The following is a 23,704-nucleotide window of genomic DNA, read 5'->3' on the forward strand; positions in this document are numbered from 1 at the left end:
CTTTTTAGGGGTTTGTGTTACACACAAATATAAATGTTTGAAAATTTAAATGTACTTAAGATTTGTGCATTTCATTGAATGTAAATTTTACATTAAAAGAAAAAAGTGTGAATAGATTAGATAAACAATATGCATGTTATTTAGGAAGAAGAGTACTGATGTCTGCAATTTATTTTGAAATGCATCAAAAAAGATGAATTAATGGATAGAGGATAGATAGATGGATAGATAAGTGATAGAGTAAATGCAGTAAGACATTACTGGTAGAATCTATGTGGTGAGTATAAGGTGTTCATTTTAAAGAAGAGAGCACAAGGCACTTTTAATCTTGAGAGAGAAAGGGAGACCCGGGGATGAGCCACCCACTCCTCTAACTTACCCACAGCCATGTAGTGGGCTTCAAAGCCTGTGAATCGCTCCTCATTGGAGAAATCTGAACGGAAAGTGATAGACATGAAGGAGCCAGGGGACAGGACCACTTCCTGGCCAGGGGTCTGTTCTGTGTCTGTGGTCTCCCTGCCACAGAAGGTTGCCAGCACCTGGTCTTCAGTTTCTACCTTTAGGGTCAAAAAGAAAGGGAACAAGATGAGCAGCTTCCCAAGTTAGCTTGTCTGCTGGTCTCCAGGAGAAAAGATGGAGGGTCTGCCCACAAGTAGAACAGGCAGCCTGGGAAAGCCAGAGAAAGGGGTTTAGGGATTCTGGGATTTGAGGAAAGACACATTACAGGTTAAGTCAATGTGGCCATCCAGCCACTGTTTCACTCATTTTGTTTAGGTCCATCAGAAGTAGCTTGGCATTTGTCATCCCTGTTGACAACAAAATGGCTTATTTGTTAAAAATTGCTCAATGTTAAAATACATAAATTTTAACATTGGATAATAGAATAAATAAATAAGAAGAGCTAGATAATCTCACAGATAGATTCTATAAGCAACAGGAACTTACATTTCCAGGAAAAGAAAGTTTATACACAATATAAGTCATTCATTGAACATTCAGTGTGTGCCTGCCACAGAGCAAAGCGTTGGGTGGGGATGATGGGAGATGAGTAAGACACAGAGCTGTCATGGGGAGGCAGTGTTCAGGAGGAGAAAAACAGACAGAGACAGAGCTATCACACAGTGTGACAAGTGTCTCATTGAGGATGCACTCAGAAGGAGGTGAAGGATCCCCGTTAGAATGTATGCTGCAAGAGAGTGAGACTTTAATTAATTAATTACCTAATTGATTACTTAATTAATTACTTAATTACTTATTGATATATCTGAGTTTTATTTATAAAATGATACAATATCTGTATCAGAAGTGGAAGTTTTAAAAAAATTGCCTATGCTTTTTATTTATTATTTTTATTGAAGTATAGTCGCTTAATAATGTGCTATTTTCAGGTGTACAACAAAGTGATTCAGTTACACATATATATGCATCTATTCTTTTTCAGATTCTTTTCTTCATAGATGCATCTTCAGTGCATGGTGCAGGACCTAGAACATAGCAGTTACCCAATAAATATTCGTCATTAAGAACTAAAAGTGCAAGACCTATTCTGAGAACAATGAGATGCCAGGGAGTCTGTGGGGATTGTAGGAGATATATTTGGAGGAATAAGTTGAAACTAGATTACAGTTGACCTTGAATGACATAATAACAAGTGACTCAATTCTGTGAGTAAAGGAAGATGTAATCAGAACTGTATTTAATAGGTAGTCTTAATAATACAGAAACTACTGGAGTCACCCAGAAATAGGTGCATTTGTGTTAAGACTCAGATGCAAATATTGCCTATTTGCTAAAGAATTCTCTACTTTGCAAGAGTCTGAGGCCCTGGGTAAATTCAGAGACCCAAGGAGAGATTCTAAACTGATTGCCTAAAGCAGAATTTGTGTGTTTGGTTTGGGAAGCACAGTGTTGTAGCTGGTTGGTATATTTATTTGACTACCAATATTTGGCCTACCTACCACTCTATCATTTACACCTACCGCGATCCTTTTAAGGTAGTTTTTCTGTTTGCAACCTCTAGATTGGTATTTTAACCAAGATGCATGAGAAAAATCTCTGACCAAGGATGATTTCTGCTGCCTTTCAAAGTCATTAACGGAAAGTTCTCAAAGGCTGCCTATCTCTAGTAGCTTCTAATGAATTCATTGTTTTGTTCATTAGCTTAGTATGTCAGAAGTATCTTAACATTTGACATTTCTGTTTTGAAACTAATGATTTATTTATTTAAAATAAGTGGGAGTTTTAAAGAAAAACAATTTGCCTTGGCAACAAAACACAAGGACAATTAATCACTAACTTTGGGAACTGAAGTGTAAACAGAAGATGAGATCATAGCTTTGCTATTTTTTCCTCTTCTCTGCAGATACTAGCCCAACTCACACCAGCCTTATTGCTATAGAATGTGCCTATCTGCACACAGCTGAAATGTCACTTCCTTGAACATCACAGCTGTTTTGCTGTTTTGATGACCTGAGTTTTCCAGGTAGCTGAAGTTTTTACCTAGCTATGACTAAAAAATTTTTTCCGGGGTAGTGGGGTGTAATGCTTTTAAAAGTGCTTTATTCAAATCCCTGCTTTCTCAGGTAAAACATGCTAATCCTTCTTGGTGATCCAGGGACATTGTTATGAACATCAACTATCTTAGGGATATTGAGTTATGTAATGTTGCTTGCCCTGCTTTGAAGTTCCCCAGACTATTATGTCTCTGCAATTCTTATGTCTTCTTTATGTAATGTTTTATTCACTGTTTTAAAATCAGTTTATTAGCTGAAATATGTTGTAAAATAGAAACCAGTTAAGCTGCTATCATTAGAACTTAATAAAAATAAGACAAAATAGATTTAGAGTGAGGGCCTGGGAGAAGGCTTCTTCTGTGAGTAACTGCATGGGCTGGAATGCACTATCTTGGTGACCTCTGCTTTGGACTGTGTATGGACCTGGCATTTAGAGGTCCTGAGCCTTATTCCTGACTCCACCATAAACTGTTATGTGGATGACTCCTGTAGCTCTCCATTATCCACCTGGTAAACTAGGGGTTTCAACTTGCTGAGCTCTACACTCTCTTCCAGTCCTGACATACTAGTATTCTAACAAGTCATCATATCCATACATTAAATAAACCAACTAGAGGATGGTGAGCAGGAATTTCAACACACAGATTGCGTCCTGCTGAAGAACTTGATGAACTTGAACTTGTTTGTGGTCTATAACCGTGTGACACAGAATCAATTACTAATGAAGAGTCATGCCTTGAGCATTAACACTTCCAGGCACAGCAGCCTCCTTCCTAATTCGGTATTCCCAAAGTCTCTGGGGTTCTTTAGTACCTGTAGCATGGACACTTTCAAGTGAAATCAGCCAGAGATAATTTGGATTAGGGAGAGACCTAATGAAAGTCTGTGATAAACAACCTCCTTCCTTGTAACTTCCAGGCTTAAGGACCGTTTATGATGGCAGGTAAACGATCATCACCTGCAGGACCTCACTATTCCAGAGGATAGGTAAACATGCCCCAGCTGAGACCCATGGGGAAATCTGAGCCAGATATACCGTTAGAAGCAGGGAAGAAAAGGCCCCAGGGCCCTGGGAATTCAGCCTGCAGCTCCAAATAGAGTCCTGGAATATCAGAGCATGGAAGGAGGGACCCTTAAGAGCTGTTTCAATCCCCATCCTTCTAGAGGAAACTGAGGTCCAAAGAGGGGCAGTGACTTGCTCAAGAGTAGAGAGATAATCATGATTCCCTGATACTTGTTTTGTTTTTGGAACTGTTTTGACCCTGGAGAAAGAAACCCACCAACCCAGACAGTGCAAGGCAAAAGACACAGGCACTTTGCCAAACAACTTTTCTGGCTCAAGGGCCTCTTGAAACTTTATCTTGGGTGCATGGACTGTCTCCCAGAAAGGATGTGGCTCAGTGACAGCTCTGGCCATAACCTAAATAGAGGGGTCACTGGCCCTACTTAATATCTTCAGCCCTTGCTATGACTGTAAAACTCTACAAAAACCATTGACTTCTGAGTACAGATTGATGATTGAGCTCTGGCTTCTGTTCAGACTATCCCATTTCTAGGGTCATCGTATTAACATGATGGAGGGAAATACCTTATCAAATGAAAACACAAAATTCGTAATAATAGAGAACCATCTGGCTGAGGATCACAGACTCTTCATTTTTCTACTTCTTATTATGGGCAGCCATGTCCTTTCAGATTATTGTGATTTAGGGCACCAACACATGGATGCATGTTCTCAATTTGCTTTCTTTCAACTCAACTCAGCAAATATTTATATAGCAAGTTCTGTCTGCATTATAATGTGAAGGATGTCAAAAATTACTTATTTGTTGCACGTGCTTCATAAGGAAGTCCCCCTGCCTCTGGGAATGTAAAATTTAGTAGGAGAATAAGTACTCAAATGTGTATGTGTTAGGGAATCACCAGATTGTAGTTATTGCAATGAAAGCTAGGAAGCCCCTGGGCTTATAAGACGGGAAAATATTGCATCCAGCTGAGAGGAATCAGAGAACACTTAAGAAGAAGAGAATGTTCTTTGATCTGGGGACTGAAAGGTGAGTAGAATTTAGGCAGGTAGAAATAGTAGGTGGAGGGTTTGCGGGGCAGAGGGGAGGACATCCAGGCAGAGGGAATAGCGAAGTCCCGGGGGCATTAGGAGTCTCAACTGCCCCTCCCTTCCCACCACCACCTAGGAAAGGGGTTCTATTGATGTAGGAAAGGGGTTCTATTGATGTAGGAAAGGGGTTCTATTGAGGACAGGGAAGAGGGGAGAGAGATCTAAGGAAAAGAAGCCAGAGCCTGTTTTCTATGAATTTTCCACCTTAGTAGAAACAGCACAAACCTCCTAGGCAAAACTAAGGCAGAGCAGCAGAAAACTTGGTCAAATTTCTGTGGGAGGACAGCTATGGCTGCTTTCCACATGTCCATAAGGTTATCTCACCAGAGCTTAACAAATACACTGACAGCCACCCAATGAGAAACCTGAAGCCCAGATGATTTAAACGAATCAAGCAAGGTCATTATCTAGTGAGTGGTGGCTTCAGGTTCACAATGCCACATCCTGATTCCCTAGTCAATAATGCTCATGCTCCATTAAGACAGGAGGCAAACAAAAATTGCTGTCCTCTACTGTATGATATCACTTATATGTGGAATCTAAAAAATAATATGAACTAGTGAATATAACAAAAAAGAAACAGACTCACAGATACAGAGAACAAACTAGTGGTTACCAGTGGGGGGGGCAACATAGGAGTAGGGGATTAAGAGGTACAAACTATTATGTATAAATAAATAAGCTACAAGGATATATGTACAGCACAGGGAATATAGCCAATATTTTACAGTAACTATAAAATGGATTTTAACCTTTAAAAATTGTGAATCACTGTGTTGTACACCTGTAACTTATATGATATCATACATCAACTATACCTCAATTAAAAAAAAAGAAAAAGAGGCCATCCTATAAGCCCAAATGCCTGAGAGCTTTGCTTGTGGATGTTCCCAAGCTTCATCCTGGAGCCCCACTGACATCTTCTCTGGGCCCTTGAAGAGCTTTTCAGATTTAATTAAGGCATTCAGGGAGTGTGCTGAATTGTCCTGCTGTCAATTTAGTTAACCTCGGAAACATGTTCCACAGAATCTCCTTCTCTCTATAGTTCCAGGTTACTGTTGGCCAAAAGAGGAACTTGTGTGAGTTTGGAAGGCAATAGTCCTTACTCTCTGGAGGTTGGTTTATGATCAGATACAGAGATGGACAGATGTAGATGTGCCAATAGGTTCTAATTGTCTTCACTCTCCTCCTCTCTGCATCCAGCTCTTCTTTCCTGCTTCTGGCTCTGATGACTAAGAGTGGCCCAGGCCCACCAGAGGCTTGCAGGTGTCCCTACAGGCATAGTAGCTGCTCAGAGCCAACAGCTTCTCATAGACTTCTCTCCATGAGCTCCCCCTTCATGGCCCAACTTTGGCTTCTTCAATAGGCTTGAATTCTCAGATTTCTCTGAAGATGCCAATATTTCCACTCATGCCAGGGCTTCACAAAAATGGATAAGTGAACTGTCTTTGGTCCTCCAACTCTCTGTCTAGGAGAAGCTGGGATCTTTACTTTCCTAGTCCCTCCTATAATTATATGAGTTCTAATGCCCATAAATAGCTTTTATCTCGCTATACTCACAGAGGCTCTGCTTTTCTGACTGAACTCTGACTGATACAGCCTGGAGCCACAGAAGTGACCTCAGGCAAATCCAGCAAAAGGACCATCCTGCCAAGTCTAGCCTAAACTTCTGACCACAGAATCATGAGCAAATAAAATGGATATTGTTTTGGCTACTAGATTTTGGAGTGGTTTGTTACATAGCACTAGACATGTTATAGGGAGTAAGGAAGTCATCTGGGACAAAGAGAGACACTGACCTTTGTGAACTGAAATTTTGAGAATTACAGTCTCATGGGGTCTTAGGGCCTTGAAAGTTACCTCATTTAACCTCTTATTTTTCTACCACACCCTTGAAAAATTCACACCAGCTTTTCACAATCAGTTGCAGAGATGAAAAGCTCACTACCTTCCAAGATAGATGAGGCCATTTTGGATTATCTTTGGCTTAGAAAGTTCTTCCCTGGCCCCATAACTAGTAATATAATTTAGGGGAAGATATTCCAATTGTGGTAAAAACTTATGAACAATGATGTTTCCAACAGTTATATATAATAATAGAAAACTGGAAACAATGTAAATACCTAATTCTAGGGGAACTGTTGCATTAGCATTAGCTTAGTTAAGCAGCTATTAATTATTGCATTAATGGAGAATTTTCAGTGATCTGGAAACATTCTTAGTAGGTTATACTAAGTGAAAAAGCAGGACAAATTGTATATTCAATGTAATTATAACTATGTTGAAAGTATACATTGAAAATAAAAAGTGGAAGGAATTAGAGCAAACAACAATGGCTAGTGAAATGATAGGTAATTTTTCTTTTTCCTGTTTTTATATTTTAAAAGTATTTTAAAAAGAAATTTGGGCCCACAGCTACTTCCCTCTAGCTTCTACACAATGGCACAACATCAGTTGGTTCAGGTCAACCAACAAAGGGAGCACACAGGTGGGGCAGCTGAACCAGCCTGGAAGTACAGGGTTGGTTTCCAGTCTCTCCATCTCTTATAACCACCTGAGTCTTCCCTTCCTCATGGTCATGTATGGAGACCCCTCATCACTCTCTCACTTCCTTCTCTCATTTTTTTCTAGCCCTTGGGTCCCAACAAAGCTGAAAAAGAGGTGAAAATTTTTGCTTTAATTCCACACAAACAATACGGTGAAAAATAAAATTCTGAGAAAACAATCAAGAAACTCGGAACAACTAAAATTCACATATGGCAGTACATGGCAGGGAGGGTCTCATGTCAGGGAACAGTTTTTGTGATTGTCAAGTCCAAGAGGGACCCAGAGGATGGGGTGTAAGTGGAGGTATGAGGGGAGATAGAAGAGATCCTTGGTGTGAAATTCCTGAAGACTTTAGGGGAAAGAAGAGGAGAGGAAGAGAGGGGGCATGGAGGATTGAACATTTAAGAATGTTTGTGATAAGAACATCTCTGCCCTTTTTTGGTTCTCAAGAGAGTGAGTCAAATTGTGAGTTGCTTTCAATTGTGTAAGTTTTCTGTTTTTTTGGATGTAACCCCTTACTGAGACTGGATCATGTGGGACCTCATCGTTATATAAGTTGCACATGAGTCTTCACCAATTAATAGATGTTAGGAAAATTATTTAAATTCTCTGTGTTTTAGGTTAAATTGTATTCCCTAAAAGATATGTTTAAGTCCTAACTCTTGGACTTGACTTTATATGGAAATAGTTCTTTGCCTATGAAATTATGTTAAGGTGACATCATACTGGATTAGGGTGGACCCTAACCAAATGACTGGTGTCCTTATAAGAAATGGGAAACTTGGACACAGGGACATACACAGAGGGAAGTGTGAAGACAGAGGCAGAGATTGGAGATATGCGGCCATAGCCAGGAATGCCAAGGACTGGCAACAACCACCAGGCAGCTAGAAGAGGCAAGGAAGGATCCTTCCCTAGAGCCTTCAGAGGAAGCATGGCCCCACCAACACCTTGATTTCAGACTTCTGGCCTCCAGAACTGTGACAGAAGAAACTGCTGTTATAAACCACCAGGTTAATGGCAATCTGTTACGGCAGCCCTAGGAATTGAATACACTCTGTAGATAGGTTTTTCTCATTTGTAAAATAGTGAAAATAATAGTATTTATAAATCATAGGACTTTGTGAACATGACATGAGTTAATATATGTAAAATATTTAGAAAGTTACCTGAAATATAGTCAGCACTCAGTAAATCAGTGAGAAAAACAGGACCACTGAGATTCAACCAACTGAGGTGACACCTTTCTGGACTCCCAGCTAAGTGGGGCATGGTAATTTCACATACTTGAAGAAGAATTAAGAGACTGAAACCGTCCCTGGTTACTCTCTTGTTTCCTGGTTCCACTCTTTCATTCCTAATCTCACTGGGGTCATTAGCACAGACATCTCTTTTTATGAGTCCCCCCAGATCCCAGGCTGATGGGGCAGGCAGGGAACCTAGGGAGACCTTGCAACCTGGCCTCTTCATTTGGCAGGTGGCATCTTAGGTCCCTTTGGCTCTCTGAAAGTTACAAACCTCCTATCAGTCCTGGGAAGTGGGTGACATGGAAAAGATATTATCCTAATTTTATAAGAGAGGACCAGAGTAATTTAAGGGATCTCTGAAAGCTTCCATCCACGAGAGAATAATAGCAAGTCCAGGAATCCCTTTACTTTCCTGTGTTTCAAAGGATTTCTCTAGGTGTGTGAATTTAGGCCAGTGATTCAGTGACAGCCCTGGGCCCAGGACCCCTGACTCACAAGTCAGTGCTCTGTGCCCCTGTGGTCGCCTTCACCACAAGTCTGTCACCCTCCAGGGACTGGGCCAGGGGTTAACAGCTCAAATTGCTACTTTATCCAGGTGCCCAAACTGCAGTTAAAGATCATGAGAAGGAGCAAAGTAAAGGTACCAGATGCCAGACAAGAACCTGGGTCTAGAAAAAAAAGGAGACGTGTGTGTGTGTGTGTGTGTGTGTGTGTGTGTGTGTGTGTGTGTATTGCATTTCAGAAGCTCTTGAAAGCCATGTAAATAAAAATAGCACAGCTGGTGGGGTTAAGACTCAAGTTGGCCACATTTGTGAGGGGCTGCAGGTTGTTGCTTCAGTCCTGGATCAAGTCGTTTGGCCATAAAATAATAATGATGATAATAATAATAATAACAATAATAATTGTAGTAGTAGTGGTAGTAATAGTAATAATTCCCACTCCCCCCCATGTGGAATTTCTAGTTGACAAGGTGTTTTCACCTTCTTTATTTTGTTTCTGATGGCTGTCTTGTAATGATTGCACTTCAGGTAGACATTGTGATTCCCCGACCAGAGAGGTGACATGAATTTCCAAGGTCACATAGCCTAGGAGTAGCTGACCTGAGATAAAAATCCAGATGTTCTGACTTCCAGCCTTGTTCAGTAACTGGAATTACAAGACCATAGAAGGTCAGAGATAGAAAGGACATTAAAGGCTACCTATCATTTTCCTCTCTTAGATGGGGAAACTGAGGCTCAGAGAAGTGAAGTAACTGGTTGAAAGTCACATGGCCAGATAATGGCAGAGCTACCATGAGGGCCCAGATATACTGATAGTCTCAGCAAAGTGTTCTTATACATTTGTTAGTCGGAGTAAAAACCTCCTAACAGAGCTGGGTAAGCCCCTAGGAAGGTATGTATCATGTGCATGCAAATGCTAGACGCCATTAACAGTGTGAGGACCTTGAGACCCAGCTGGCAGGTGTTAGAGTCCCTGAATCCCTCTGCTACCAGGAGGATTGCCCAGTCACTAGGAGGGCTCTGGGCAGAAAAGGAGATGGTCTCTAGGCAGCAGAGCACGGGGAGAAGAAAGAGCTGGCTGGGGAGGGGTGGCCGCGAGCTCCGGAAGCAAGCATCCCGCAGGTGGGAAACTGGAGGCGCCTGGCATCTCAGTGCGGCAGGGCTGGCGGGTGTGGGTGGGAGCGTCTGGGAATCATGGTTGGGAAGGGGGGCCAGGAAGGACTTTACTCTCATTGGCCTGTGAATGGCTTAGACTCCCCATCCACCCCTTCTGTGACTTCAGAGCCAGGCCCATTCACATGCAAATACCCTCTGGGACCGGGAAGCTGAGCCCCAAAAGGTTCAGGACAGGAAAATAGCCTGGGGACAGGCAAAAACAAAGCCTTGTTTTGTTCTTCTCCTGCAGAGGCAGCCTGGCTCCAGGTCGGTCACAGTCAGCACTGGGGTGAAAGCAGTGATTAAGTAAGTGCTGAGCGGAGAGAAGGGACCCGCCACGGGCCAGCGTCTCCAGGCACTTTCCAGGAATGTGCAAGCCGGTATGTCCCTCCGCCACTGCCCAGGACCCTGCCATCCCCAGCCCGAATGCACATCCTCAAATCTTGGAAAATTTTCAAGAGAGCTAGAATAGGGACCAAAAGGCCTGGCTTCTGGTCACCGCCCTGCCACTCACATGTGTCACTTTAACCTCCCCAGGCACTGGTGCCCTGGAGCTGGCTCTGACCAACTTACAGGGGCCAGTTGTCAACTTTTCAGGGATTTTTGCAATGCTGTTGTTAAACATAGCCATCGTGAAAAACTGCTTCATAAATTTACAATTAAATAAATTATATTAAACAGAAATAAATTATATAAAAACTCATCATCTCCTAACTATTCTATCATTTTACTATTATCTCGGCACTTGAGTTTACTAATGTCTAGAATATCTGAGTGGTGAATAGAGAGCTACCAAGGTATCTCTCCTCTGCCCTCCCAAACCACTCCCCAGTCCAGACCAGGTTGTTGATCATTGATAAGTGCACCACTGGGTTCAGCCTCAGTTTTCACAAACATACTAGGTGGACCTCAATTCTATCCTCTAAGAGTCAGGAGGTCAAATGACACATGGGTGGGAAAGCAGCTTGTAAAGTCTGCCATTGCCTGTGCGCATTTAGCAGGGACCCTATTTCCCAGGCCTCCTGGTGATGGGGCTCCCACCTGTACCTCTGTCTTCATCTCCCATCCCTGTCCCTCCTGCTCCAGCCACACTGCCATCCTTGCTCTTCTTCAAACACACCAGGCACTTTCCCACTAAGGTCTTGGCTGGTCTTTCTGGTTGGGATGCTTTTCCCCAGAAAGCCACATGGCTGACTTTCTCAGCTTCTTCAAGTCTTTGCTCAAATGTCACCCTTTCAACAGGGACCACCTTGATCAACATATTTCAGTGGTAACACGCACCCCATCTCATGTGGACCCTCTTTACCCCGCTCTGTTCCACTTCTTTGCCTATCACCTTGCTACTCATTATATAATTAACCTGTGGATTGTGTTTAGTGTTTATTGTCTGTTCCCCCCAGTGTCATGTAAGCACCCCGCTGGCGGGCATTTCTGTCTTGATTACCGCTATACCCCAAGCTCTAGTAAATGGTAGGCATTCAATGAATATTTGTTGAATAAATGAATACCTCCCCTTCCCTACTTTTTCTTCTATGAGCACATCAAAGCAAATTCAAGCCCTGCTTTTTACCAAGGTGTGTCTGAGAGCGGCCTGTGTACACATAAGCACACAGATTTGCACACTGGGGCACCTATTCCCCAGAGCACTCCCACCTCACACTCACCCACACTTGCCCACATTCTCTGCCCCAGCGCTGGGAACCTTCCGTTTTCCATCACCCCAGAGCCTGTGCTGTTCGTACTTCCTTCATAAAATAAGCTTTTGTCATGCTTTTTCTGAAGCTCATTTTCACTTCCTGATTCTTCTGAATCAGCTAGAATGGATTTGGAAACCTGGTATCTCTGGAGTGAAGAATTCCACTAGGGAATACAATTGAAATTCATGAGAAACATTTACCCATTCCTCTTTTCCTTCAGGGGCAAGGCTTCCTGTCTACTCCCAGAGAATGAACAGAGCTTCGGCAGTAGTTGAAGGTCGAGGGCACGTTCAGAGTAAACACAGAGCACTGCACAGAAATTAGGAGTCGGGGTTCAGAGGAGTCAGTCTTGGAGCAGGGCCATGGGAGGGACTTATCTGTCAATTACACAGCAGGATGCAGACTGACCCAGCGAGGCCTGGGAAGGGAGCATCAGGGCTGGAAGGGCTTAGAGAGGCCAGCCAGTCCAATTTCCTCATTGGGCAGATGGAGAAACTGAGGCCCAGAGCAGACAGGTGACTTGCCCAATGTCTCAACAGGAGTCAGTGGTTGATCTCTAGACCAGAGCCCTTTCCTTTATGCTTACCACCAGGAGATTTTTGCTTTTTCCTGTTCTGCCCCCAGGGCTGTGTTCACTACTAGAAATAAACACAGACATAGGCCCTGAACTCCTGGGGCTGACAGTCTAGTGCAATGTCCTTGAGTTCACCATTAGACTTGTGTACCACAAACAGATAAATTGAGCACTTTCCCAGCCTTCATAGCTCAGACTCCATTTTTATAAATATTTTTTTCTCTCAAAGTCAGAATAAAAGAGAAAGTTCTTTAACAAAATCTAGACAACACAGGGACCCTCAAGGTCCTTCAGTTTTACAAGATTTTACTAAATTTCTCTTATAGCCAGGAAGCATATCAAAATCCTGAAATCCCTACCAGGATAAAACTTGTTCTGAGAAGGGCCAAATGGAGAAACACAATCATGACTTAGGAGTAAGAAGAACAAGGATTGAAACCTGGCTTTGCTCTAAAGTCCTGGACAACAAATGCACTTAAGCTCTTGATGCTCAGTGTCCTTTCCTGTAAATTAGGTGTAGTAGTCCCGGCTCTCCCTAGTCCATGAGAATCAAAGGAGGCAATAGATCAGAAAGTGCCACAAACTTGTGTTATGACAAATGAATACACAGGAGAAATAAACAACAACCTCTTGCATTTGATTAGTCCTTTCAGAGTACTTTTCCATAAATTGCCTGAAAAACTGAGTGATATGTGCAAGGTCATAGGCAGCCAATTAGTGGTAAAGTCAGAGCAGATGAGAAAACTGATACTCATTGAGCATCTGGTGATACCAGCAGGCACTTTAGTGCTCACACCCTTGCCATCATTACCACTCTAATAATGCTTACTGAACTAATTACATAGGTGTTGGACATATGTCAATATAGCATTTACCTCACTTGACATTCACAATAAGCCCAAGAGATGGGCATTACTGTTATCCCTATTTTACAATAAATAGTGGAGGCAGGACCTGACTCTAGGTCTGAGTGGCTCTAGAGCCTGAACTCCAAACCATTGAACATGGCTGCCTTTTCAGTACTGATTCCACTCATAGCCATCATTTCATTTAAACCCTTGCATAAACTGCAAGGAAGGTACTGTATCATTGAGTCTTTTTTTTTTTTTGGTACCAATCACAAAACCGATGCTTAGGGAGATCAAGAAGTTTAGGGAATTACACTGTTAAATTCCTCTTTACCCTTCAAGACTTATCCCAGACATTAACTATTTCCAAAGCTTTTCTTGAACACCCAGAAATGATCACTCTACAACTTATATACTGCCCCATACTCTTGTGTTACTCTGCCCAGTTTTAGCTTATTAATTATGTACTTGTCTTATGACACACTATGAAATCATGAGTTCTTGGAGGGCAGGTACTGTCTTACTCATCTTCATGGGGCCTGTCTTTGGTGCAGTGTCCAACTTATGGTAGATTTTCAATAAAATTCTTGGACTTCATTCCATAGACAGAGGAGAACCATTGAAAGGTTTTGAGAGTTTCACAATCAAAGCAATGTTTAAGAAGATCTCTCTGGACACATGTAGAGGGTGGACTGGTTGGGGAGAGACCCACAGCTGGTAGACATTTAGGATGGTATTGCAATAAACTAAGTGAGAGGAATAAGAACTGGAACTAAAGGGCTAAAGTGGAGAGAATGGAAGAAATGTTGAATGTATCAAGAATATAGAGTTAAGAGGAGAAAAGTGGTGTTATGTCATATGAGCATTTAACAGATGCCAGTTGAGCTATATGCACTCAATAAAAGAAGGGGAAAGAGAGAAAGAGAAAAAAAGCCAAATGCAGGTTTTTATTATCTCATTTTCCAATGAACAGATACCATGAAGTGAACCTGAAAATAAGATATGTGAATCTGCTGTTCCCTTGGTGGTTCTGGTTTCTGAGTACCTTTTTCAGTCACTATAGCTCCAGGGCTCATTTCTCAGCACAAGTCAAACTACTTCATCTGATGCTCAACTAAAGAAACTATATAATTTGTTGAATTTCTTGGAAAAAAGTCTCCTCTGGACATTCTAAAAGACAGTGTTCTACTATATTTAAGAGAGTAAGTTTGACTATAGACAATATTTGCCTTACATTACACTTAAAAACCTAAGCATCCATAAGATGGGGGACTCCACTGTCACTTAATAGTTTTAAAAGAAGAAAAGAAAAGACTGAGAGTTTTGAGATATAAATTCTGGTCCCCGTGTGACCTTGGCCAATGAATTGCCCTTTCTAGGGCTTCAGCATGATGATCATGAAGTTGAATCATGATTCCTGAGGTCTTAGATACATAGAATATCAGGGCTAGGTGGACCTTAGAGAACATCTGGTTCAACTCCCTGTATTTGAGACAGGAGGAAAGAGTCCACTCTAAAAGCAATCACTTGCTCAGGGTTACTTAGTTAGTAGAGAATGGCCACAAGAATCTAGGCCTCCAGCTTCCTGGCCAGTGTCTGTGCTCTGCCCCTCGCCTACAGCATTAACCAGCTGTGATTCGTATGTCTCATCTGTGCACTGTAGGAATCCACACATTGTAGCCACATTCCAAGGAAGCAAATTCTGTCGTGCAGACGTGCATGTGCCTTGAAGACCAAAGACTGCGGGAAGTCAGGCTGGAGAGGAATTTTCATAAAATGAGAGCATCCAGACCACAGCCTTGGGGTCCTGCGCTTCTTCAAGCTGCTGATGTGCAGTGTCAGCAATTCCGTCATCATCACCCTGATGGGCCAGGGTGGGAAGGGCAGTCTGTGGACTGGGGCTGGGCTGAAAGGATTCCTGTAAACTGGACGGTCCTTTAAACCCACTCCCAGGCCTGCCAGGGGAATTCAGTCACAGAGTGAAAGAGCCTCAAAACAGGGGATATTATCCCATCAGACGGAAATGAGTGATATTCCAAGTTCCTTGGAAAAGGACAGCACTGCATGATATATTTACAAGTTTTCTTCAAATGACATGTCACTAAGGCAACTCCAGCAGACTATAGTCTCTTAATGGAGTGCTTATGGCCACGGAACTTCAAGAAGTGGCCGCTGTAACATATTATTACCGTTTTCTGGCATTATACTAACTAGGATAATGAGGGTTTGGGGGGGTCATCTGGAAAGCTCTGGCAAGGAGAATGAAGATTAAAATTCTGGAATTTAAGGGACCTTAGGGATCATCTCATTCTACTCCTCATGGAACAGATGAAAAGACAGAATTTTGTAGAGGGGTATTGACTTATCCAAGGGTGACATGGCTGGCATGCTCATGCTTCATTCAGATGAAAAGGGAAGAGCCTCCTTCTCATTCATAGCCAGGAAAGCCACATATTCTGGGGGTGGAGGGTTAGGGAGAGAACACAATTAGAAAAAGTCAACAGGTTTCGACTATATGTTGAAGGCTTCTGGGTTTTAGGGTTCACAGGCGAGGGTACTAGTCTTGTCCCTGTATTGGGAACTTAAGGAGTATTCAAGCTGTAATTCCTGCAAGGTGTGACCTTCAGGGGGACCAAGAAGGCTGAGTGAGCAGAGTGAGCTTCTGAGCCACCTTCAACCCTAGCAGCCTCACTTCTGTTTCCTATATCAGGACTACTAGAAGATTTGTAAGAAGAAAATGTCCACTAGGGAGAAAGTATTTGAAAAACAACAATAACAACAATGACATGGGATTAGGTGGGTCTCCAGAGGGCCCCTGTGGCCTGACATCCTGTGAATTTTTGAGTCCAGGAGGGGAACTCTGCCGGGCATGTGTGGGCAAGGACACAGGGCCTGTCTCCACGTGAGCACTAGTCATCAGCTGACCAGGGTGCAGCGTCCTGTGAAGGAAGGCCTGCTCAGGCCCCATGGCTGCTAGAACCTCTGCAGGGAGGCCAATGCTAGTGCTGGGATGGCATTCTGGAAGGAAGTGAGCTGTGCAAGCCCAAGCAAAGTAATACCTCTCTGTCCAATATGTTAATCTCTTCTTCTAAAGGAACTGGAAAAATGTGTTGGAATCAGAGAAGCAAGGACTGTCGGGCACTTGAGGTAGGCAGCTCAGTCTCTGTGTTGCCTCACACAGACTGTTTCTTTGCTATGCTCAGAGGTCACAAGTCTAATTTTGGAGCAGAGAGAGTGCTAAACGATTGTCTTTTCTACTCCAGATCATTTGGGAGTTAGTGGCAGATCTGGGACTAGAACAGGCATTTCCTGAATCCCAGTCAAGAAACCAGGATGATGCTGCCCTTCCAGAGGGCCTAGTCCCATCTCCTTGGGCTATCAGGAAGGTATCTCACCACCCTAGATAGAAACCATCAATCAATTTCCAAAATATTCTCCAACCAGAAAGGCCAAACTTTGGGTAGAAATTTCAGTGTCCTTGATTCAGGGTCAGGAGAGGTCTTCACAGTCTATTGTTGCCCTTGAAAAGTATCATTTTTTTCCACTACAAAGTGTAGCTGATGTCAACTCTTTAATCTGCCTTGCCAGGAGACTCAATTTATTTGGGGGCAAAGGAATGAGTTAAATCCTCTATTGTGTGTTTATCATCTCGATAAAGGAGTCCTAACAAGGTCAAACCTGGCATCCATATAAATAAGAGAAAAACTTGTGAGAAATGATTGAATATGAATTGAGAGTGAATTCTTAGGGTGGAGGCAGGGAGGAATAATGAAAATAAGTCATTGTCACAGCTAAAGCAAAAAGTTCTAATTTCCGTGGTCTAGAGGCCCCAGCTACTAATAAAGGCAAGTGTTTCCGCTGGCAAAATTTCTAGATAGTTGACATATTTGAAAGTAGAGAAAAAAGCAGTTAGGAAGTTCACATCTAGACTTGTCTAAATCTATGGAATTTACTCTTCTATTAAGCCAGTGTTTGGTCATTTTCCTTCTGCTAAGTTCTCTCTCCAACCTAGATATTTGAGAATACCATGGTTGTACAGCGAGCATTAGCTAGGGGAATGGGCTGGGGGATTCTGCTAACCTAATGTCCCCTACCCAAAATGCATCTGGGATCCTGGAGTTTGGTTCTGCCAGAGGCTAGATTATGTCCTAGAAGACATAACTAACCTGTTTGTTAGAAATTTCAATTTAGGATGATGAACACTTAGGATCTTGGTGAATACTCTCTGCTTGATCCTTGCGAGTCTGAGAAGTTGGCTCCATTTTTAATGAATTTATAGAAACTGTATGTCAGTCTAGATTACCAAGCCACATCATCTCTTAGAGCAACCAGTTTTACCTTTTCTCATTCTTTTTGTCAATCTTTTATTGTCATTACTCTTTTTCATCTTGTGCAATTGCTATTTTTCTAGGCTCATCTCTCTTTTTAAGGGACTAGATTTTTGTGTCCTTAAAATTCTCACAGTTTCTAGCACAGGACATTCAGATATGGGCAGCATCACATAGAGAGAGCAATGGTTCTCAAATGGAGAGATTTTACTCCCCTGGGGATATTGATAACTGCTGGAGACATTTTTGGTTGTCACAACTGGAGTGGGAGTGCTATTGGCATCTAATGAGTAGAAGCCAGGGATGCTGCTAAAAATCCTATAATTCGCAAAACAGCTTTCTTCAGCAAATAATTGTCTGGCTCAAAATGTCAATAGTGCTAAAATTGAAAAACTGTCATGGAGCACCAATTTTAGAAAGTTTTCAGTCACAGAAAATGTGCTTTAAATGGGATACTTGATGCATACGCAACATATATAATTAGCAACACCCACCATTTAAAATGAGTTAATCAGGGTAGGGGTTCACAGCCCCACTTATACCAGGCCTCTGCCCCACCCATCCCACTGTTCTTTTCAGGCCCTGCAGTATCCTAGGGCTCAGTGGAGTACAGCTTGTGAGCAGTTTGGTGGAGCCAAAAGAACATGGTATTGAAAGTCACAAGACATGTTTGGAACCCTGATCCATCACTTACTAGCTGTACAACGTTGGGTGAGTTGCTTCACTTTCTTGGGGTTGTTTCTTTGCCTGTAAATGGGATAGTAGTACCTGTCTCATAGGATTGTTTTAAAGGTTGAATGAGATTTTAAGTGTAAATCACCTTGTCAACTCACTTCTTTGCTGTTGATCAAACATTCTGGTAAATGCAAGGTTAACTCTTGTTGAATTACAGGCTGTGGAAAAGTGAGACAATACTAATACCAAAAATATAGAAAGCCTACTCTTGAGTGGTTTGATGAGAACTTCTTCCAGGAAGCCAGAGAGAGGTTATAAAGTAGGTTCTTAGGTCTCCACATCTTTTTGAACCAGATACAACTTTAATAAGTGTCATCTCTCAGAAGTACTTTAATCTTTCTTAGCTCCACTTTTAAAAGAGAACAGCTTCCCACCCATAGCATTGTTTGTGGGCTCTCCTTAAATTCTGGGAAATGTTGTTTTGATGTTGTAATCATTTTCTGCTCCTCTTCCATTTGTTTTTTACATCCATCTGTGTAGTGACCCCCCACTGTTGCCCATACTCTTTGTTGATAAAATCCAAACTCTTCAGCATCATATTCAAGGCCCTTCAGAACCTCACCCCAATCCAACCTTCCAACTTCACCTCCTACTCTCCGCTGTGGCATACTCTACACTTCTCAAACACTTGATCATTACCTAGGGAACAGGGCAATGCTTTCTAATGCCTCAGCTTTGGATATAATGCTAGCTTACTCTGATTAATGCTGACTCTGGGGTCTCTGCCCCTTTCTGCTTGTTGAGTTAAAGGTGACATTGAAGCAGAGGTTAGTGGAAACGTTAAAGACTTTGAGATCAGAAAGGAAAGGGCAAGGTTGTGTTTGGCTGAGTCACACTTTGCCAGTTTCAGTTTCCCTCAAGGTCTTTTCTAGGTCTTCCTACTCAGCCTGCACCCAGCATGCCACCCCCAACCCTCCTTCATAATGTTATAACATTGTATGTCTCCCTCACTGGACTGCCAGCCTGGGTGGTAAACACAGCATCTAATTCATCTAAGCTCCTCTAACTCCCAGCAGATTCTCCTGTAGAGAAGCTGGCCCAGTTAGGGAACATTAGGGGTCTCACCTTCACATAGTCGTATTCACAAAGGTAAGAGGATTCCAAGTTGAAGTGCATGAAGTAAAGCTTGATCCGAAATCCCTCTGGGACAGTGATATTCCACGTCACCTCTGAATCACTTGGATAAGAGTCTGGATAGCCAGGCGACTGAATCTGGCCAAACATATTGTTAAGCTCCACTATGTGGGCCAAAGCCTTCAACAAGGAGAAGCACAGAGCATGAGAGAGAAGGAGCCACCTGAAAGACATGAATGGATTCACTTACATTCACAGACACTGGTCCTTGCCATTTAGCTAAATCAACAGCCAGGAGACCAAGTTCCCAGCATGTCTCTGCCACTGACCTGCTGTAATTACTTTGTCCTTATGGGTCTTGCTTACCCAGCCTATAATACTGGAGGGTGGTAACTTGATTTTAAAGGTTGCTTCCAGTTGTGCTCTTTTTAAAGATTTGACAATAGTATTAAACTTTCCCAGAAAATACCACATTTGGGACTCAGAGGCGTATCATTTTTTGGTTGAAAATATAAATTTCATAGTTAGGTAAAAGCTGATATCATTTCTTTACCTTAGCTTTATTTAAGGATCATAAACTCTTGATTCAGTTTTCTAAAAAGTAAGTAATAGTAACATGGTAATATTGAGATAAGACTTATACTCAATGATGGGATCTGTAGTACCTAAAACAAATTTAACAAAATCAATCAAGAAATGCAAAATTTTGAATTAAGAAGGAATGAGCAAAACAAGGTTTTTCCTTTTGGCAAGTGTTTTTATAAAAGGATCAAAAACATAGTTTAGGGCTTCCCTGGTGGCGCAGTGGTTGCGAGTCCGCCTGCCAATGCAGGGGACACGGGTTTGTGCCCCGGTCCGGGAAGATCCCACATGCCTTGGAGCAGCTGGGCCCGTGAGCCATGGCCGCTGGGCCTGCGTGTCTGGAGCCTGTGCTCCGCAACAGGGGGGGCCGCAGCAGTGAGAGGCCCGCGTACCGCAAAAACAAAAACAAACAAACAAAAAAACAAACATACAGTTTATTTCCAGCTGCAGGAATGAGAGATGATAGACTGTGAAAAGAGTTGCATAAGGGGCACAGGAAATTCAACAAAACTTGCAGAATACACCCAAAGTGGCTGATGCAATAATGAGGCAGAATGCCCATCTGTGTCAAAGGCTTGTCAAAAACCTAATGGTCAGTATACAACACAACCAAGGCATCTACTAGATTGCTCCCTCTGTGAGACTCAAGGACCTTGAACTCAAACATCCCAATCCTGGCTCATCAACTTCTCCGTTAAATACTATATGTTCTATATGTATAACTGATTCATTTTGTTATAAAGCAGAAACTAACACACCATTGTTAAGCAATTATACTCCAATAAAGATGTAAAAAAAATACTATATGTTCTGCTTCCTATGTTTGGGGAACCCCTCTGCTTCTCTCCAGTCAATTAATTTAAATGTTCTTATCCGGACTGTTGCTATTGCATCCTAACTGATCTCCCTGGCCACCACTTCATACCATTCAGCAATCTTCCGCCAAATTTGATTTTCTAAAACACAGATGTGTCCACACTGCTCCACTGTGCCTGCAGGGCAAAGCATCTGCTACTGGGATGGCTGATAAGCCCTTTTTGATCTAGTGCTGATTTACCTGTCCAACGTCATCTCATAGCAGCCATGCTGAGGCAGATCATTCTGGGAGCATGCCATGCCCATCCAGGCCTTGGTCCCATTGCACATGCCCTGCTCATTCTTCACCTGGTTGTCTTATTTATCCTCCACCATGCAGCTCAAAGCTTCCCAAGATACCACAGAGTATCCTTCACTCCAGATTCCAGCTCCCTGTACATGCTTCCAATTAGAGCACTGCTTTAGGCACAGTCCCTGAAGTTAGGTGTATTTGGGTTCAAATCCCAGTTCTCTTACTTACTGGCTATGAAACCTTGGATAATTAGTCTCTGAGCTCAGGTTTCCTCAAATGTAAAATGAAGATTATAATCTCTAATTTACAGAGCTCACATGAACATTGGAGATGATGTATGTGAAGGACCTAATGTAAAGCCTGGTATACAAGAGATGATGAATGAATGAACGAATGAATGAACAAAAGCATGAAAGTGGGGCCAGAGTCTTATATAGCCTAAAAAGTAACTTCTGGGAAATTATACCAGAATCTTAAGATTAAGATACAATTTGGCTAATCAAGAAGTTGTTTCTCCCCAAGCTGCCCCACCCTGCTCAGTAAACAGATGCACATATGTTTATATATGCACACATATGAATTTTTGAGTGTGTAAACACAATGAGATAACTATAATGAGATTATCTAGCTGTCTTATAGAATATTTACATAAAAGGTAAATAGTTAAGTGCAAAATGGCCTACAAGGGTGTCAGTAGGATATTAACAGTAGTTATCTCTGAAGTGGTAATATGAGTGTTTTTAATTTTACTTTTGTGTATATAAAATGTTCAGATGTGTCTAGAAGGGCCTTGTGCTATTTTTTCAATTAAAAAAATAGAGTTATTTAAATTTTTTCCAAGGCCCCTGCAATAGCAACATGTGAGATGCAACTAAGGAAACAAAATGTTTTAATCCAATTGCCAGGGTCAATATTTTTATAAACCAATCTGTGGAGGAGAGAGAAGGGGAGGCACAGGTCCAAGCTCTCCCGTGAACTAGTAGGAAAGCTTGAGTCTAGAAACTCTGGCTTGCAGGGCTCAGGCAGCCCCACTTTCAAGTGAGGAAATATACCGATGGTACCTGGGCTAGGAGTTCTGGTTCAGTTCCGCCTGGGGAGGGGAGAGCACTGGTCTTAGGTTGGAAGAGCTGGATTCAAGTCCAGGCTTTGACTTTATTTATCTGACCCATCTTGGGGAAGTCACGTAAGGTCTCCCTCTCAGTTTCTTCATTCTTTAATTGGTGATAATAATGACATCCCCCGGGGCTGCTATCAGAATAAAGGAAGATTGGAAAATAAGTATTTTGTTAAATGTCCAGCCCTAGGCAAACATTAGTTATGATTACTCCATCATGCTGCTTCCCGAAAAGCAGGGGTTAGGAATGAGCTTTGGATCCCCAACTGGACTTCCCTGCAATAGCGACACCCAGATTATGTAAGGCTGAAAGGTCAACTTTCTCCATATCTGCTTTTTCCAGACCACATGGAGGAGACTCTGAGCTTCCTAATGCTGCTTCTGTCAAGGGCTGGCCCAGGCTAATGGCTCCATCTATCCTCAGAGGCCTAGGACCATATGTAGTAGGCAACTGGTCATCGTGGGAGGAAGGCCTGTGAAGCTTTCTGTTCTATTTTGTTTGCATCTCAAAACAGTTTCAAACATATGAAACAAATCTCTCTTTTCACATAATAAGCCTGAGCATATGCTTGCTTGCTTGCTTTCAGGGCTGAAAATTAAAGAATGTAAGTGACAGCTTTCATTTCCCATCACACTCTCTGAATGTTTTTGGCTTCTTATCCACCAGGCACCGGCTGTACAAATTCTGACACCTGCTATCTATTCTCCAACTAATCAAAAAGTTTAATTACATTCGCTTGAAATGTCAAAAGTAATATATAACGACAGGATTTCCTAAGCTCTACTGTAGGAGCAAGCTCTCAGGAGTGCCTTAAAAAATGCCGGCATATATCCATGGTTGTGGAATGAGTAGCACTTTCTATCCTTTCCATTTACTCCTCACTTCAACCTACACTACACCAAGACTGTTTTGGGGTAGAAGAGTTGAAATGGACTATATAGATCCCTTTGACAACACCCTTACTTGACAGATGACGAAAAGGATACCCCAAGAGGGGACATGTCATGCCCAATACCATATGGTGAATTAGCTTCAACAGAAGAAGGGAATAACAAAAGCTCACAGAGGATGCTGGGTCCATGCCCATATCATGCCCAGGCATCTGGCCAAAGCAATTAATCCTGTGAAAAATAATTTTAAAAACCCGTAGCTTTATGTGAAAATTAAAAAAAATACTAATACCAAAGCCCCTCCCCAGCAGATTTTAGTTTAATTGGTCTGGAGTGAGGCCTGGTCACTGACATTTTTTTTTTTTTTTTTTTTTTTGCGGTATGCGGGCCTCTCACCGTTGTGGCCTCTCCCGTTGCAGAGCACAGGCTCCGGACGCGCAGGCTCAGTGGCCATGGCTCACGGGCCCAGCCGCTCCGCGGCATGTGGGATCTTCCCGGACCGGGGCACGAACCCGTGTCCCCTGCATCGGCAGGCGGACTCTCAACCACTGCACCACCAGGGAAGCCCTTACATTTTTTTAAAGCACCATAGATGGTTCTAATGTGCAGCTAGGATTGAGAGCCGCTGGTGTAGAATAATATACTTGGTTGAGAGTCTGGCAAAATATAGTAGAA

At 42.4% G+C, this 23,704-nt stretch overlaps 1 protein-coding gene across 6 annotated transcripts in view; it reads right to left on the reverse strand.

Annotated features, from left to right (window-relative positions):
• Nucleotides 1-23,704, reverse strand: part of MASP1 (MBL associated serine protease 1) — a 62,641-nt gene that overhangs the window by 36,635 nt on the left and 2,302 nt on the right. For 5 of the 6 annotated variants that reach the window (XM_060099277.1, XM_060099278.1, XM_060099274.1 and 2 more), the window contains exons 2-3: nucleotides 19,326-19,557; nucleotides 380-557 (exon numbers count right to left, since the gene is read on the reverse strand). In XM_060099277.1, coding sequence (XP_059955260.1) covers nucleotides 380-557; nucleotides 19,326-19,557 — 410 coding nt within the window. The remainder of the gene's footprint in view (nucleotides 1-379; nucleotides 558-19,325; nucleotides 19,558-23,704) is intronic. The other variant, XM_060099275.1, reaches the window with a different exon arrangement.

Source organism: Mesoplodon densirostris, chromosome 5 (genome assembly GCF_025265405.1).
Source record: "Mesoplodon densirostris isolate mMesDen1 chromosome 5, mMesDen1 primary haplotype, whole genome shotgun sequence".
In the NCBI taxonomy this organism is placed as follows: Eukaryota; Metazoa; Chordata; class Mammalia; order Artiodactyla; family Ziphiidae; genus Mesoplodon; species Mesoplodon densirostris.